We start from the raw sequence: 19,438 nt of genomic DNA, 5'->3' as shown, positions 1-19,438 counted from the left end.
CAAACAAAAAGAACACAGTCATTTGTCTCGATGCAAATGTCCCAAAGTCAGAGGGAGTATCATGCCTTTTGATGTTCACAACACTGAGCATGTGCATAATCATGTTAACATGCTTCAGATTAACTCCCTCCATATCAGTGTTAAGCAGTGCGGATCCTCTTGGGATCTCACAACTGGAATCTGCAAATATGGATTGGCTCTTGCATTTCCAAAAGTCCCAGAGCAGCCCGGATGCCCCTTGACTTTTGAACCGTGTTTCACAGGAAAGCAGAGGTGAAGCAGCAATCTGCATCTCTCATGGTGCCTGACGCCCACACTGCTGCAGAGGAAGAGAAGGAGAGACTGCCACATCAGTTTACCTCTCGCAGAGGAAGAGAGAGAAAATGAGTGAAAGGAGAATTCTTGGTCGATTAACTCAGTCATTATCAGCCCTCAAAGTTCTTCCTCTCTTTCTGTTGCCCCCTTATTTTCCCCCCATTTATTGGCTTCTTCACTGTAGTCTTCCTTCTCTCATTTCTTTTTCTGACTTTTTTTTTGCAGTAGGCTTGACCCTGCATGGCTGCAGGCCCTGATTAGCGGGGCTTCAGAGCCCAGAGTCTATTGATCGGGCCTCCAGAGCACCAAGCAAATGTAGCCGGAGCAACAAGTCAATAACGCTGTTACTGCAACAATCCCCGTCACACTGGTGGCATCCCCCACACAGTGCGAGTGGTTGTTTTTCACGGGTTAGGGAAGGGGGAGAGATTTGGCAATGAGGCAGGCAATCATGAGCAAATCAGGGTCACTCAAAGGGCTGGGTGTGAACACTTGCTCTGTCTCTCTATCTGTCTTATTCTCTTTTATAAACCACATCTTATCTTCATTCTGGACATCTAATTCTCTGGTTTAACTGGCTATTTCTTCCCTGTAAAAGGTCGCTGCGTGAGTTTATTCTGAGCCATTATCTAACTTCCCTTTCTCGTCTCTCTCAGCTCGACCCCTCCTCTTTTACCTCTCTCTCAGGCTCTCTCGGCTTAGACACATGGACTAGGGAAGCTAGTCTGCAAATTTAATGGAACAGCATGGATTATTTAGACTGACTAAAGCCTCCCTTGTAGTGTCAAATGGGGGGTTGTGGGATGACATTATACCCCTACATTCTCTCTCTCCCAGTCTCCCCCTCTCTCGCTCTCCCCCTCTCTTTCTGCTCTGCTTACCTGCTGGATAAAGTGATCTGTACCTGCGTGTCCAAACAAGATTTACCCGACGGTTAACATAATCCTTAATTGTTCTGTGTTATTTCGCACCAGATTGTCAGACGCGCTCCTGTAGTTTTCACACGTTTTACCGAACACTCGTTTGCTGTGGACACACACAAGTGCAAAGTTGCCCTTACACAATCTTTTACACACATGCAAGTATAGTCTGACACTGTGACCTTTGGCTGGCTTAGTCCTTTCATACCCGCAGGACAGAGCAAGGGCCAAGAGTGGCCTGACGGTCATGAGGTCAAGTTCAAGAAATGGTTTCTTCTCTTGCTCACCTGTGGCCCTGACATGAAATCCAAGCTCGGTTAGTCTGCTGTCTGTCCACCAATGTGATTTTTAACCTCTGGATACCAACAGAGGAAACTGTTTTTTGTCACATTCTGTACTGGTAGACCTCAGGCTGTCCTAGATATCTGATCTCTGGAAGACTGAAACCGCATTGACAACATCAAATGAGGAGGAGTTAGCCTTCCACTTCATTCCCCATTTCACTAGTTTTGGAAGTCTCTATAGCTCCAGCTCTGTTTCTCAAAGAGAGCACAATAAGACATTATGGTGCCCCTACCATCTGAACAGCTGAATTGTTTTCAGTGAACTTATCTTGACCCAAAAGAACATTTAGTTCTCCAAAAAGTATTTTACACAACTCATCATTGAGAATTTTGTTATAAATTTGCTATTACTTTGGCTGTTCAGGTTGATGTTGGTTAGATTCTTGGATCAATGAGGTGATAATTCAAACTGATAACACTGTGGAATTGTTTGCATAATACGGTGGAAAACAGGGTCAAACAGAAGGTTTTTCTTTGGAGTAACTTGCATAATTCTCCATGGGCTACAGAGCTTCACGCTGTTGATTTTTTTCTCAAGTCGAATTACAATATATGTATCACAATAATTTATCTAGAACATGAACAGTTAAGGGAAAGTTACTTGCTAGTATGAGGTTTGAAAAATGGTTTGAATATATTTTGTCCAAATTTAAAAAATATATTAAAATCAAGCACAATTATGACATCAAAACTTATGATGGTGTGAACCTTATTTGCACAGTTGACAACAGGAATCCTTCCTCTGGCTCTTCAAGTTGGCCCATTTAAAAATGATCACATTTAAAAACATAGCATAAGTTGAGACATGAATCCTTCTTTCTTCTGTCATGTCCATATTATGATGAATTAATATCTATATTAAATGTAAGTCTGTTTTTATCCGTCACCGTCAGTCCACACCAACAGAAGCACCTCTCTCCCACAGAATGCACTGCTCCTGAAAAGCCTCATCAATAGTTTTGTCTTTAACTCTGGGACCTGGTGACATCACACTATGTGTCACACATTTGCATAGTCTAAGTCTAGTTGCTAGTTTGGCACACAAGAACTGATTCAGCACAGCTGCTCTGTTGTTATTAGCAGCACTGGTTCAGGCATGTGTGAGCTGACCACTCAGAGCAGACTGGGTATTCTGGAAGGAGGTGGCTAATAGAGACAGGAAATAAAACAGTGCGTTTCAGATTGAGGGGGAATATAGTGCTGTAGCTATTCCAGTATTAACCCAAAATAAAGTGTATTAAGACTGGACATTAAAAATCAGCCAACATTTCTCTTTTCAAACTTTTTGTAATATGCATCAGCATCATTTAAAATCCAGAGAACCAGCATGAAAGATTAAAAAAAAAAAAAAAAAAAGGACTCGTTATGTTTCTGCTTCATTGAAGGGATTAACGTCCATGAAAAAGAACATCTGACAATCCAAACTGATCAGAACCAACAATCCTTAAAAATCTTGCAAATATTCTGCTCATATGTAATGGTTCTGTAAACCAGTATTTTTTCATTTATACTTAGTAGGGCCAAGCAAAGATACAAACTTTGTCATAGAAACTAGAAGAATTGTAGAGGGAAAATGTTTTATTTTTAACTCGCATATATAGGAATGTTTGCAGGCAAAATGTGGCCAGGATCGGCCAGTGCCAGGCTCTTTGCACATTTGTATAAGAAGTGGGTCAGCGTGTGTGTGTACGTGTGTGTACGTGTATGTTCAGTGCGTATATGTGTTTGTTTGCATGCTGGTGGGCAATCTTGCAACATCATGTGTATCTGGAGATACACAGGATGCAGAGTTAAAACCACACGGGACTTGAAGCAAATATTTGGAGAGTTGATTCAAAATGGCAAACAAACACCACGCGGAGGAGCTTCCTTACCAGTTAATAAAAGAGACTCAGACATAAACACTAATATCCTCATCGCTTCTTTGTCGCGGAATCCTAAACAGACGTCGTTTCGGGGCCCAAAGAGTTTCAAGCGTTTATCTGATGAATGGTTTTGTTTTGAGCAGACCTCACAAAATGAAACTGTCGGGACGAGTTCTTGTGAAGATTTCGTGCTTTGATTCCAGCGTGTGTAAAACATTTTCAGTAATAACTATGGGAGAGCGGACACGATAAGGAAATAGATGTGCTGTCTTTCCCCAATTATCACATCTTTAGAATTATATGTTTAAACAGTCAAAGAAACTTTATGAAATGTTTTTGTGTTATGCCTATTTTTGCGTGGTTAGTCCAAGCATTTCATCAGTAAGCTTGAAGCAGTTAGGTCAAATATCACAACAGTAGAGTTGAGGTTGGGTGTCGGACTGCGGATGTGCTTCCCTGACACGAACACTGACAGAAAAAAAAACATTTCAGATTCTTTCCATAAAAGTAATAACAATAAAAACACACGTTGAAAAAGTTCTGTTAAGAAAAAGCCTTGCAGTAATTAGATTAATAGACGCTGTGTGTCTTTCCTCCCAATCTGTGTCACCGTGTTGTATCAGTGATAAAGCATGCAGATGCCTTTAACCATTGCCTCAGGTGTCCTATGCTCCCCAACCACCCCAGCGCCACTTCTCCTTCCTTCTTTCCTCCTCCGTTTCCTTTTCTCCTTTAGCGAAAAGTTAGCACAAATGATTTATGTGCTCTAATGAGATTTCAATACTGAACAAACAATAAAAATTTATGGACATCACAGTTTTGGAGGCCTTCGGCTCTAATGGCTAATGTTACGCCCTTTTACACTGGGGCCAGTAATCGGATCTGCAGCTGGCCCCTGGCCCTCGCAGAATGTATACAAGGGGGATTTTGTGTTCGCAGACAGGAGAAATGGTGAGGAATGTCATGTTATCAGGGTGTGGGAATATCACATCTGCGTATTCTGTAATTCCCAAGTCAGAGAGGGTGTCAGTTATATCTATATTTCTATATTTCTCAAAACAAACAAAGATCAGTGCTGATTAATGGCTTAAAGAACTGACTGCTTGTATATCTTAACAATATACCAAATACATTAAGGGGAAACAAAAGCTATGTAAAAAATATGGGCTCCTTGTATTTATTACATTTAACATACAATTGAACATACAGAATGGAAATGACTATGGTGGGATAAATTTGGACATTGCTTATTTGTAACCCTTTTGTTTTTTTACGTTTTTATTCATAATGTTTTTTATTTATGTGAAATGTATATCTAGGCTAGGCAAATTTAATTGTACAGTACTATTCAGACACAAGGCAATTCAAAGTGCTTTACAGAGACATTAAAATAAGACAGTAATACATTAAGAAAAGGTTAAAATTGCATTTAAAGGACAATACAACCAAAAAGCAAAAATAGTTACTGGTGATAATACTTTTTAAAAAAGCAAGCAAATAAAAAGTTATGTCAAACTTATTGGAAAGCCACAGTAAACAGTGTTGACATGTTTTAAGCCCTGATTTGAATAAGCTAAGCTTTTAGCAGACCTGAGGTGGTCTTGAAGCTTGTTCCACAGGTTAGCAGGTTGCTTCACCTTACTTGATTTTGTATTTTAATTCTATTTTATCTTTATTTATTAGTTGTTGTTGTCCTGTTCATGTTTATATATTAATTTAACTATGTATTAAGTCATGTCAAAGTTTGATAAAGCACAATGTCACAGACATGCCTCATAAGACAAATTAGCAACATTAGCAAAACACAAAAATAAAAAAGCGTAAAAAAGAATATTAAGGCACGTTATGCATTTGTTTCTTGAAAAACTGGTAAAGATGATCAGATGACTATAAGGCTACAACTCAAATATTCAGACTATATTCCCTTAACTGTCTTTTGTTGACATTGCATAGGACTGTATCGAAACAATGCAGGAACTAATGTGATTACAGAAGCCTTGCATGAGGTTGTTTTCAAATATAGACCGTGACAATCACATAGGACAAACAAAAATAGGAAACATCTCCACGCCCCTTTCAACAAGACTGAAATAAGTAGCATCAGGTGATGAGAAAAAGTAGAATAACTATAAGTCAGCCGAATGAAGCGACTGAAAGTGTGAGGAGACAAAAAAAGAGGACACACAGGAGGTGGTACACCGGGAGGACGGAGGGGGGCGGGGGCTCGGCAGGTAAGCAGGCAGCCTCGGAAAACCACCTGAAGCTGCCACAGCTAAACAAAATCACTGCCGGCAAACAAAAAGTTCACCAAAAAGATTCCGGACACAGTTGCAATGTATTCTCTTTTTCTCTTTCTCCTTCACCCTCTCCGTCTATTTTCCATTTCCCTCTCCATCTCCCTTTTCTCTCTCCGACATACACATTTTTATATACACACTCTCCTCCCACGCTTGAATTTCCTCCTACTTTTCTACCTCCATCTCTATGTCTCCTTCTGCTCCCCCCCACCCCTCCTCTTTTCCTCGTTGCAACACTTTTTCTTTTTTTTTTTTTTCTGGGAGAGAACTGGGTCCCAGTCTAGGCTGCTGCTGGCCGGGGTTGTTAGCCGCCAAATAAAAAATGGATGAACTTGTAGAGCCCCGATGCTGTTTCTCCTGCATTGAGTTGGTAGAGAGAGAGGGAGTAAAGTGGGAGAAACAGAGCGAGAGAGAGAGAGAGAGAGAATCAGGCTGACATGAAATACGCTGCTCAGACCACGTCCTCCAAATAAAAACCTGTCCATCTTTTATGTGAGTTTTCTCAGTTGTGTTTTTTTTTTTGTTTTTTTTTTGTTTTTTATAATCAATACAGGTCAAAAAAAGGTCTTTTTCTTTTCAGATCAATAATTTCAACACTAATATAATACCACGCCTGTTGGATTACTAGATACATGGAAAGCATCTTTAAGTTTGGAAATTGTTTCTTTATTTTGAGAAAACAATCAAATCCGTCCATTATTATTCATATGTTACTTGTCAAAACAGTACAGTACGTTTCAGTGGCTTCAAATTGGAACAGATTTAAAGCCACAGTCACCAAATGAATCTAAGGGTAACTAACGAGTATAAATGTAGGCGTTTAATGAAAAGTTTGAAGTTCATGTACAAGCGCTGCATGAATTAGAAATCGATTAGTCAATATACCGTAAGTACATTTCGATTATCGATTAATCATTAAAGTAATATGCCCAGGAAACGTTGCTTGTTCCAGCTATTCAAATGTGACAATTTGCTGCTCTTTAACCTTTTTTTTTATTTTTTTATTTTAAGCTGTGTCTTATTTTTATTCTTCTGTTTTAAGATTATTGTCCATTGATACAGGCAATGGGAATATTATACAGTACAATTAGGAACATCAACATCTTATGACGAGTAAATTTTCATGCAATTAAAAAAAAAAAAAATCCTGTGTACCAACAGGAGTCAGTTTAATAGATGGTTGAAAGATTGAAAGTAACTAAGTACATTTACTCTAGTACCTAAGTATAATTTAGAGGTACTTGTTCTGGACTAAAGTATGTCCATTTTCTGCTACTTTGCACATCCACGCTGCTACATTTTAGAGGCAAAAATTGTACTCTTTACCCCCCCTAACTTTAATTGATTACTTGAATTGCTGGTTACTTTGCAGATTACATGCTACATCAGAGCCAAAGTGGCAGATTTTTTAAATTATTCTGTCAGCGGTCAGATAAAAAAAAAAAAAAACTTTGATAATCAGGAAAATGTTGAATGAGTCGACCCATGGTTTACGGTATATACATACATGTAAATCCAAATATAATTTATTTGTAGTTTTATTTTTGATACTCAAGTAAAGTCAATATCAGATACCTCGATCATTTTATTCAGGAACTATTTGTATGGGTGACCTTCACTTTAAACAAATTCATATCTCAGTACAATATCTTAACTTTTACTCTAGCATGACTTTTGATACTTGGTTGGACAAAAGAAGACATCTGTTGTAAATGGTGATTGACATTTCTAAATGTTTTTGGGTAGAAATAACTATTAATTTATATATAAAGAGTAAAATGGATTTATAAATCAAAAATGCAAAATAATTGTAAGTTGGAACTCAAACATAAGCTCAAACTGTAAATAAATCAGTAATAAAGATTTAGAGTTGTGTCAGTGATCAAAGGTTCCAGTTTTGTGTTTGTTTATCGTCTTTTTCTCTACATTTAGTTCACAGACTTTATGCAAAATAGGCAACATGCAAGGAAAACATCAATCCAATTTTATGTACGTAGACATTTATGTATACAGTATGACATTATTGTACATGGTTACTAACAGATCTTATATTTAATGTACAGTGAGCGTGTGAGTGTTCAGGTGTGGGCGCCTTCCTAAACATTGTTTTTCTTCGGGGAATTACATGATGTTGGGGGACTTCTTTGAATAATTACAGTAAACATGTTTCAATTAAAGACCTACTCCAGCTGTGTGTGTGTGTGTGTGTGTGTGTGTGTGTGTGTGTGTGTGTCTGTGCGTGTGGGTGTGTTTATGTGTGTTTCCAAAATCATCATTTATCTTGAACACCCCCTTGGGGACAAAAGGCAGAACATGCGTGGTGGGATCACATCTCTGCGACAAACAGGTCAAGTCATTATCTCTGCAGAGCAACGTGAACCCGATCTGATTGTTCTGGATCGTTCTGCCTTGTTTCAGTCGCCTGATTGAACCGTCGCACGTTTCTCACCTTTCTTCACTCAAAACTGGATTGATAGCAGGTCTGTCTCCACCTTTTGTTGTGTCATGGATATGCATGTGAGCCCCAGACCAATACAAGTGTGTCTGGTGTGTGTGTGTGTGCATGCGCACATGTGCTTCTGCAATGAAACATGTATTTGTATTAGTTTGTGATAACAAGTCGATGCATTAGTTAGGACTAACCCCCACCAGCGTTCCACCTCCATGTCCATCACTCAAACCATTTGTGAACACATTGATCCTTCCCTCCCCCCCCCCCTCCTGCTCCCTTCCCCCCCTCTCCCCTCTCCCATGCTGTATATTCCCAGGGTTTGCAGGGAGGAGAGCCAGAATGGCTCAGACAGCCATTGATTTTTATTTTATTGGTCTACTAGTGGAAAAAGGAGGGATAGGGGAGGGCCTGAGAGATGCAACTCTGCAGCTAAGTTTGTTCTTAGTGGAGACAGTGTGTGTGTGTGTGTGTGTGTGTGTGTGTGTGTGTGTGTGTGTGTGTGTGTGTGTGTGTGTGTTTGTGTGTGTGTTTCAAGGTGGGTTGGGCCACTCTGCTTATGTCTGTCTGACTGAGACTGTTTTTGTTTTGGGGTAGGGGGGGGTGTTATCTGTCTGTCTGAAAGGTGTGTGTGCGTGTGTGTGTGTGTGTGTTTGCATGTCCAGCCACCTCTGAGAGCCATCAAAAGGGGTGCGCGCACACGTGTGTGTGTGTGTGTGTACATGTGTATCAGCGTGTATCTGTGTGCCCACCCTCGTGTGTTTTGTGTGGGCGCACACAGATGTGTGTGTGTAGGTGTGTGTGTGTGTGTGTGTGTGTGTGTGTGTGTGTGTGTGAGAGAGAGTGTGTCGTTGAAGGGACTGGGGAATCTGGGGCGCTGATGGAGCTGGCACTAGGGACCTGGACCCCAACACACACACACACACACACACACACACACACACCCACACACACACACACACACACACACACACACACACACACACACACACAGCTGAGGTGTATCCCGGTGCTCATTAGAGCTGGTAATAAGGCTGTGCTGCTGGAAGAGGAGGGAAAAAAACAGGGAAAGGAAAAGAGGGAGGGAGGAAGAGGGTGGAAAGGGAGAAAAAGGAAAAAAAAAAAGGCAGATTTTAAATTTTAATAACACTGGTACGATTTTGTAAATCTTTCCTGACAGAAAAGTCCTCATTATTTTCATCTGTCTCCGAGGAGCCTCTCCTCTAGCTCTGCCTCCCCGGGTAAACGGACTTCTCTCTCTCCCTTCCTCTCTCTCTCTCTCTCTTTCTTCACTCTTCCTGTTTGGTTTCACCTCTCTATTCCTGACTCGCCACACTCCTCCTCCTCTTCTTCTTTTTCACTCTCAGCTGCTTTATTGTCCATTTCCGTCCTTCCTGCGTGCTTTATTTTTTGCTCCACTTTCCACTTATCACATTGAATCTTTCTCCCTCACCTTCTGTCTCTCTGTCTCTCTCCAACATTAGTACTGTATATCTGTGTATTCCCATCTAGTAAGGTGTTCGTTGAGTGGCTGCCTGCGATGAAGGAATATCAGGATCCAATAGAACGACCAGCATTATGCGCTGTTACTGGCTGGCATCTCAGTTACTATTACTCACAGGTGGAAGAAGTACTAAAAATGTTTTATTTAGGTACAAGCAGCACTTTCAGAGTGTAGACATACCTGGTCCTGCATTCAAAATACAACTCGAGTGTAATCTAATATCAGCATCACAATATACTTAAAGGGTAACTCCACTAATTTTACACATTAAATTGTGTTGACAGGTCTTTGGGAGTACTACTACATTTGTGAAAAAGTAGTATAAAGCCTTTTGTGGCTCCAGCGGAAGCTGCATGTACCTTCATTACCCACAATGCAACTTAGCCACTGAGTTACATAACTGGAGGCAATTTATCTGATTACATGGAGCTTCTTTTGGACCCACAAAATGCTTTATACTACTTTTCCTGCATATACAGTTGTACCTACCAAGACCTGTAAGCACAATTTTATTGTAGAAAATTGGTGGAGTTACCCTTTAAAGTAACACAAGTAAAAGTACTCATTATGCGAAATGCCCAGTAAGTAATGTTGTCATTTAGATATAGTGGAGCAGAAGTAGACATTAGCATTAAATGTTGAAGTACAATTACCTCAAAGTTCACTTATACAGAACTTGAGTAAATGTACTTAGTTACATTCTACCATTGCAATGACTGTTGGTCCCTTGTTGATTTTTTGGATGGAAATGCTTGAGGATCATAGTATTGTAGTAGTGGGCATGGTAAAGGTGTGTGTGTGTGTGTGTGTGTGTGTGTGTGTGTGTGTGTGTGTGTGTGTGTGTGTGTGTGTGTGAGCGTAAGGGTGTGTGTTTGTGGGTCAGCATGTAGGTCTGCACACTTGTACGTGTGCTGTGCGCATCACTCACACATTCCCAAACCTTCCCCTCCACACATACACACGCACCCCTCCACCTCTGTGTCAAGTGTCAAAGCTGGAGGATGGATCCGGTTTGATAAGTTCTGTTCTGTCTGGCCACGTGTCAGGACGGGATCAACCATACGGCAGAGGAAAACCATGTTCTTCACTCCTCTACCTCCCAATTTTGGGGATTTTTTTCTTTTTTTTTTTTTTTTTTTTTTTTTTTGGAGGGTGGGGGGGGCGGCGGGACCATGTGTTCTATATTTGTGGGGTAACTTTTATTTTAGCGGCTTCTGTTGCCGGAGGAATTGAAACGTTAACTGCTGGCGCTGATTTGACTAGTGAGCTCAGAGTAAAAGTGGATAAAGAACATAAATCTGTAGATCACATCTACAATCTGACAGCATGCAGATGAGAAGGGATTATGAAAACGATCTGTCGCCTTGTCCTTTTCGCACCGGTGGAAAAAAGATTGAGTGGATGACGAGCAAAATATCTGTCTTTTTATTTTGGTTTCTTGATTTGTGTCGCTTAGTTTGTAGCAGAAAAAGCATCATTCCCCCTGCCCGGGCTGTAACGTAACATAAGTAGTTATTTTTCCAGGCTTCTCACCTCTGTGGTGGTTAGAGAAGAGTGATGACATTAATATCCTCACTCCTCAAGCTGTCAGAGGAACAGACTGTTGCTCTTTACCGTGTCACGGGCACTATTTCTTTTAGATTTTTAACATTGCTCAAGTGTATTATGACTGAACAGCCAAACTGCACAACATGTAACTCCTCCCAGTCTGTCTGGCAGGATCTTTATGTGCATGCGTGTGTGTGTGTGTGTGTGTGTGTGTGTGTGTGTCCGTGTGTGTGAGTGTGCTTGCGAGCTTACAGGTCTTCTGGTCAAAGGTAACCCTCGGTTCAAAACCCTCACACGATCTCGTAGTTTCGCTTGAATTACGGCGAGCGTTAGAGAAGAGATGCTTTTGTGGCTCACGGTGGATTTGAGCACACTGCGAGTAAAAGTGAAAAGGCACACTCGAGAGTTTTGAGTTGTAGCGAGATTGAATTTAGCCCTTAATATTATTTCTGCCACATGCAGCTCAAAGTTTTCTGACTGGGCAGTGCTAAATTTGTATCAAGCTTCTGTTTAAGCGTTCCAGTTGCCACAAATAAGATCAGCTACTTTACGTTAGACTTCAAGACATGTTTTGTTAGATTGGTGTACAGAGAAATCAGTTTAGGTCAAAGCAAGTATTTTCTAAAATATCTGTCCCCTGAGAAGAAATTGTTAAAACGCAGCACTGTCATATTTCTCTCCTGCTTTGAACATTTAAGCGTTTGAAGTTATTCAGCCTTGTTTGCTACCAAATCAGACTCCTTTTAATGAATGCAATTTTTTTTATACAGAATCGAACCCCCCTCCTTTCTCTCTCTCTTGTAGCACCCAGGGCTCGTCATCCGCGAGGCTAAAACTAACTTCCCATTCGGTTTTCCACCCCCAGGCCACGAGTCACCCTCCTTCTTCTTTTCCCCAGCTGAAAGAGTAACAAACAACACAAAAGCGAGCCGGATTCTCCCAACACACCCGCGCGCGCGCGCGCGCGCGCACACACACACACACACACACACACACACACACACACACACACAAGCACAAGCACAAGCACACACACATGCGCCTCCTCTGGGTATTTGGATGGGATAAATAATCATCATAAATAATGAATGTCAATTAATAGGGGGAGACGTGGCCTTGCTAAGCATGCTCTGATTAGTGTTTCAGTGGGATCTCCTCCCCAGCTGGCTCCAGCCAATCATAGCATCCCTGATACATAGACATGTGGGTGTATGACATAAGCGGCATGATGATCTTTTTTTTCTTCTTTTACTATTTTGCTGTTTTTTTAATGTTCCTCAGCAGAGCCTGTCGCAGCAGTTCATGAAAAATATATCATAAGTGTGGTTTACTACATACAGTCTGACACTGTCATGGTAATGTATGCGTTTATTCAAGGATAAACTGTCTACTTATAAAGCAGAGCTGCTTACAAACAGTAGTTGTAATGAGCTCTCTGGTGTTGTCCAGTGAGAGCAGAAGACAAAGCGTCTTGTTCCTGAAAAGACATTCGTGATGCGTCACAAGCGATTGGTTATAGTTTTTACGGGCTTAGAAAGTATCATACGCAATGGATGCTGGTATGAATATGTGTTCCGGAGCTGGAGAGTCCTTGGTGTTGCAAACTAGACAAAAAAAGACGCTCCTCTTGCAAAATAGTACACAAAGGAAATACAAAGACGTAAGCATAAAAGCACCGCTGTGATACATGACAACACTGTGGTGTTACATTTCTGTTGCCCTTTCTTCCACAGCCGTGGGTTTCAAACCGAGTGGCCGGTCGAGGTCCGAGCCGGAGGGGGGCCGCGAGCTCGACTGGTGTGTCTCGGTCTTTAGAGGGTAGCAGGGTGACTGAGCAACCGGCTGGCATCCCCCCCCTTCCCTCCCCAGTGATAAATGGCCACAGCATGGGCTATTCATCTCCTGCTTAGAGAAGTGGACAGTGCCCCCCCGCCACCCCCTCCTCGGCCTCTCCTACACCCCCCTCCACATGTCAGCAAATGTGATAATTCTCTCATTTGTCAGGAGCAGCGGAGGGTTCGGAGTTCGTGTGTGTGTGTGTGTGTGTGTGTGTGTGTGTTTGTCTACGTCCGTGCGTGTGCGGTGAAACAAACTCTGGAGGATTTTTTGGGAAAACACACATACTCACACACACACACACAGACGAGATGAGTTGCTCGTAACCCCTCTGCACACCGGCACCCACTCCCTCTCCTCTGCAGCTTTGTGATTCTTTTTCTTTTTTTTTGGTTCAAAGCCCCCCTCTTGTCAAGTTTACTTAGGTCACAGTGGGAACATTTAAATGTGCAAAAGAGTGAGTCGTTTTATGGCAAATTCCATCAGTAATTCACTGATTTTATTACCTCCAGGAAACTACTGAGCCACTTTTTCCACTTTATTGTGCAAATAAAGTTTTGGAGCCTGTGTGCGTGTGTGTCTGTTTGTGTGTCGTGCTTGTTTATAAAAGTGTTTTGTATGTTCGGATTGTGTACGCACGTCAGTATGAACATTTTTTTTACAGAGCCTGTGTGTGTGTGTGTATGCAAGTCAGAAATACTTTGTCAGAAATTTTAGACCCGAGTGTCGCCCGTTTTTGGAAATATTGCGTGTGTGTGTTTAACGCTCCCCTGCCAGTGGTTGTATACCAGTAAATACCATTTACGCAGACCTCATGGTAGCTATTAAACATGATAAGCCTCCAGTTGATGGCTGGTCATTTAGTTTGCACATAAACATGTGACTGTTTTACGTGTTTAACTTTTCTCTGTAGACACAATATGACTTCTGTGAACCCTCCCTGATCTCTCTCTCTCTCTCTCTTTCCCTCTCTCTGTTTCTCTGCAGGATCATCCAGAATCGCGTCCTGGTCTTCATCCTCGGAGCCATCATCCTTCTCACCATCATCCTGGCCATCTATTTCAATCTGCGGGGCCACTGATCTCCCCCCTCTGCACACATAAACGCACACGCGCACCCTCGCTAGCCCCCCTGACACAAATACAAACACACATAGCCGTGATTAATAGCGACAAAAGCGTTGTTCTGCTGTAATTAGGACAAATGGTCCCCATGAATCACTGTTTCCAAAGCCTGACAGGGAGTTTTTTTTTTTTTTCCATCTCCTTTCTCCTTTCCTGTTTGCTGTTTCTTTCTCTCCTCCGATCCCTCTCTACCTTCTCTTTCTTTCTTCTTCTCCTTCTTCTTCTTCTCTCATCTAAGTTTTGTCCTCTCACTGTCAGGCTCTCTCTCACATCTCCAGGGACAAAATGTTTTTATGATGTTTTGTTTTTTCAATGTGTCGTCCTCGGTGCAGTTCTGCAGCCCATCCTGTCCCCCAGGTGAACAAGGCCTGGGGATTTTTTTTTTTTTTTTTTTGCAGATTCAGATACGTAGATTTTTATTTTATTTTTTTTTACGATGGAGGTGGGTCAAGTGTTATTCAAAATTTGGTGTGTGCATGCATGAGAGATGGTATAAGAGTGTAGCATGCACGTGCATGAGTGACAGACATGGATCGTGGAGGCCCGCACTGTGTCTTTTTGTTATTAACACCAACAGTAGAGGCACACACTATACGAGTTTTCCTGTAAGTAACCGATTCAGCCCGTTCGTCATGTAGCCCCTACACACAGCACAGAGGACAGTGCCTTCGGATGAGATATGCTGTTCATACTCCTTCTTTAAAAAAAACGCTCAGCGGAGCCCAAAATAGACGAGTAGCGCTGCCTTGAAAAGAGAGGATGCACATAAAAAGGTTGAGGTCGGTTCAGTCCAACAAGATGTCGTTTTGTTTCATTGGGACAAAATTGTTTATTTTCGATTACCTGGGTTCAGGAAAGGATATGTGAACATTTTGGAGTTTGGAGATTGAAAAAAATTTAATCATTTAATGCGAGGGTCCTGACTTCAGCCTTGGCACACACAATACAGAGAAAAGGTTTCTTATTCATTACTACATGCTTAAACTCCGCATTTGGTACAATCTCCCTCGTACCTCCCTCGCACCTATCATTCCCGTGGACATTTTAAAACATAGCTATCATTGTGGAGAAATTATGGACATGGAACTGTATGTACTAACATTTAAATCTACGTCATGTATAGTGTTTTTGTTTTTGCTCTCAATGCAAGTGATTCTGTTACTATTTATTTATAAATGCATAAATGAGTTTTCAATTAAAGTTTCTGTGCTAGAACTGTATGTTTTATGAAGTTTAAAGGTATTTGGAATTAGCAACTTTTCTTTTCTTGATTATTTTTGGTGTTAAATGATAAGACTAAGATACAGCAGACACCAGGACCAACTGAAATGAGTGGATTTCAAGTTTTGTGTCTTACAGGTTTTGTTCTTTTCTGTTCTTATAAATGGATCTAACTCGTTTTAGAACTTGTACTTTTTTTCTTCTATTATTATCTTGTCAACTTCTGAAGGTTGTGATGCAGTCCTCGTGTCTGTGTTTATCTGTACGCCGACTGACGATGTGATACATTTGCAGGTGTTTGAAAAGACGTGTGCGTGAGTTTGGTGCTGTTTTAATTCTTCTGGGGAAAGCCATTCTTCGGGGGGGTCTTGGAAAATCTAAATTTAAAGAGCACATTTGGAGAATTTTCAGAAGTTGAGACACATGGAGGTGTCACACACACACACACACACACACACACACACACACACACAGACACACATAGGGGCGGGAAATAGTCATGTGCATGTGTCTCCTGTGGTCGGCGTGGTGGTTCCCGGCGAGGACATTTGCTATTCTGTTTCAGGGCCACGCTCTTCGTTTTTAGAAGATGCAGGGGTGTCGAAGTGGTGAGCCCTCACCCCCCCCCCCCCGACCACCATTTCACAGGCCCTCACCAGCCGCAGCGCCGCCGTCTGCTTCAAAGCCTCAAATTAATGGCCAACAAAATAGTGTGCCTCTGACCGTCCCACACGGGGCCCGACCCACCAAGACTTATCATTAAAGTGAGGGAATAATGAAAAAAGGAAGGAAGAAAAAGGGGAAGGGAGAAGGAAGGAAAGGAACAAGGAAGCAAGGAGGCGGGGGGGTGAGGAAGGGTGGAGTGAAATCCCTGGCAGTTTGACAAACCTCATCTGGTAATGACCCTCAGTGATTGTTTTTTCACCCAGCGCACAGCATGTGTGTGTGCGCAGCCTACCTACGTGCCGATGAGCTCTCCTCTCTTCCTCTCCCCTTTCTTTCTCTCCAGTCTTTCTCTCCCTCCCCATCCCTCCTGCCCCCCCGCCTGCTTTCTCTCTACCTCTCCTGCCACCTTTCCTCCTCCTCCCCTCCCTCCCCTCCCCTCCCTCCCCCCCTCCCTCCCAGCCTGTCAGATGAGCGGAGCAGTAGCTAGCGAGCGAGCGGTGGAAGGCAGCGTGGCGGCAGCTTCTATTTGAAGTTGTAATGGTGTCAAAAAGTCAGGGCTGACTGACAGACGTCAGTCCCACAGGGCCTCATTAAAAACAGACCCACTTGACAAGGAAATAATTGAGCGCCGGCGACAACTCAGGGGCCCCTCCGCGTTTTTAGATGTTTTTATTTTCTTTTCATTATTAGCGCCGAGCTATTATGTTCATTAAGAAATGGCATTAAAACAAGTTTTTAAAAGCGGGGGAAAGGGAGGGAGGGGCAGGGGGAAGGCAGGATGCATGGAGGTGGGAAGATAACGATTTGTTTGGAGCCCCCGTCCTGTTTTATTATTTAAACAGGAGCACTGTCATGTGATACCTTGGCAGACGTCGCCTATCATCTGCCACTCCTCCCTTTTTTCCCTTCTTTTTCTCCCCTTTTTCTCTCTCCTCATCGCTCATCCCTCGCTTCCCCCCCCCCTCCGGCTTTTATCTTCCCCTCCTCCGTCCATCTCCCTCTTCTTCCACCTGCCCATCTCTTCATCCCTTTCTTTCCCTCTCTCTGAGCGGCGGGTGTCGTTGGAATATGAACTAGATTATTCATCAATGCACACACACACACACCCCACGCTACCACTCCCCCCCCCCCGTTCGCTGATTTGGTTTTCGACAAGCGTCTCGCCGCAGAAGGCTGAGGATGAAAACTTGTCAAAAATAGGTTATATCTTATTCCAAGGGGCAACAATAGCAGCAGGTACAGACACCTTTTAATATTTAATTTAGACGGGTGTTAACCCTCCTTAAGTGACTGGAGCTGTGTCTTCCATACAGACACAGGGAGTGAAACGGGGGAGGGGGGGGAGCAAGCAAGAGGGGAGAGCAGTTAATTATTTGATGTCTGAAAAGTGATTTTGAGGCTGTCCCTCTCTTCTCCTGTTTGCCAGAGAGAGGATCGAGTCTTTGGGTGTCCCCCGTTCATTTGCTACGCCGACCACGTCCCAAGCCTGAGAGCTGAAGCATTTCCACCTGAACCACATTTGGATCCTCGCTTGATGATGATAACACGAGTGATCATATAGCAGTAATGGTTTTGGTCTCTTTTTTTTCATCAGAGGAAATTATTTAGCATCAGTCTGTCTCAGTAGCGTCCCTTGAACCCTGCTTTCTCTCGTTCCTGCGAAGGGGTTTACATAAAAGTAAAAAAAAAAAAATAGAAGGTTCCTCACCAAGGAACCTCTGTGACGCACCACCGTTACAAAAAGCCTGATGTTTGTCAGCCATTTAAGACGACGAGGGATTGTGACAAGCGTCGTTTGAGCTGTCTGTCCCCCGGCGAAGGGCGGGCCTTATACAGGATAAACAGCCCCAGTAGTGGGATCACGACGGGAGGGTGGCCGCTTCATCTCCAGGAGTGTCCATGATGCTGCCACACACGCACACAACACACACGCACATAAATTAAAAGGAGGCCCTGCGACAACAGCTACCCAAGAAAAACCCACAATGGCACTGTTAGAGAACTACAATGACTCTTCCACAGTTTGATTCAGCGCACACAAAGCCCGCTCGCGCCTTCGCACGTATGGTGGACGCCCCCCCGATAAAAAGCCACACACACGCTCTAGTGTACGGCTGTTAGAAGAGGAGCCATGTTCTCCGTTTGTACACGCCACCAGCCCGAGCAGAATGGCTTTCTTTCTCTCCCTGGCCCTTTATCTGTTTTTTCTTTCACCCCCATCAGCGCCGTCGACCATTTTTTTTTTTAATGGCGTTTGTGCTCACAAAGAAATGACAATGCCCCCCATTTATCGGAGGAAGTCACAGGGCTGCAGTCATACATACATACATACATGGATGCTTGTGTGCATGCGTGAGCAGGAGGTGTCCCGCTGTGGTTGAGATGGAGCTGGAGTGCTTTGTGTAAACGGCTACGTTGAATCATCTGTGTCCACAAATATCCGTTTGTGTCCGTCCGTAATGTCCGTGTGACTCGTTCTTTCCCGCCGGGCGGGATCTACAGTTCATCTTGTTCCAATCAGAAGCTGAGCTGCCCCTGAAAGACTTTGTGATCTCTGTCGGTGTTGTTTAACATCTGTCATTAAAGCAATTTCTGAATCCAAGTGACCGAGATGCCGTGTCATAGCTTGTGTTTCCCTCCTTTAGGCGACATTTTCAAACTTATAGTGGAGCCGCCTGCCTGTTTTTTTTCATTTTAAAGGCTCACCTCGTGCAGAAGACGCTCCGATACTATTTGTGTCATGGAGAAAAACGAAACCCACAAAGAGCCGGGTCAGAGCTAGGCTGAGCCAGGCTAAACCATTCGGCACCCCTCCTCCTCCTCCGCTACCCTCCATCTTCATCTCCATCTCACCTTCCATCTCTCTCCCTGTAGAATACTGCCACAGCCTTTGAACTGAAATTAACACTTTACCACTACAAAGACGTACAGTTGTAACCAGGGATGTCATTTGCATGATAATGAGGAGCTGGAGAAAACTGGAGCTGAAGCTTTTTGCTTCCGTTTATTTATCTGTTGGTGTTTGCGTGCCCTCTGCCCTTTCACTTAAATTCCTCACTGCACGTCAATCAATGCAGTGCGTTTGTAGGTGTTGGAGATTAAATTAATTTACTAAAATGTTTGTGTTGAATGGATTACCCTGGTGCTCCTGCAGAAAACCGGTGAAAAGTCAAAGGTGGATGGTAGGATAGTAAGAGACAAATGAGAAGAAAAGTGAGCGCGAAGGAGGCCAGGTTGCCTCGGAGGCACTGAGTGTCCTGGACGTTCAGAGTGAGGAGGGTTTAGTCGGGTTCGCCCCTGTACAGTAATTTACTTTGCATATGGTGTCTTAGCAGACACGATTCTAAAT

General features: G+C 42.9%; 1 protein-coding gene across 4 annotated transcripts in view; it reads left to right on the top strand.

Moving 5' to 3' along the window:
• Positions 1 to 15,608, top strand: part of vti1a (vesicle transport through interaction with t-SNAREs 1A) — a 126,728-nt gene extending 111,120 nt beyond the window's left edge. For all 4 annotated transcript variants that reach the window (XM_030400302.1, XM_030400304.1, XM_030400300.1 and 1 more), the window contains one exon: positions 14,066 to 15,608. In XM_030400302.1, coding sequence (XP_030256162.1) covers positions 14,066 to 14,159 — 94 coding nt within the window. In that variant the 3' untranslated portion in view covers positions 14,160 to 15,608. The remainder of the gene's footprint in view (positions 1 to 14,065) is intronic.
• The last annotated feature ends 3,830 nt before the right edge of the window (positions 15,609 to 19,438 follow it).

This window comes from Sparus aurata, chromosome 20, assembly GCF_900880675.1.
Source record: "Sparus aurata chromosome 20, fSpaAur1.1, whole genome shotgun sequence".
Classification (NCBI taxonomy): Eukaryota; Metazoa; Chordata; class Actinopteri; order Spariformes; family Sparidae; genus Sparus; species Sparus aurata.
This window is presented reverse-complemented; position numbering and strand designations above follow the sequence as displayed.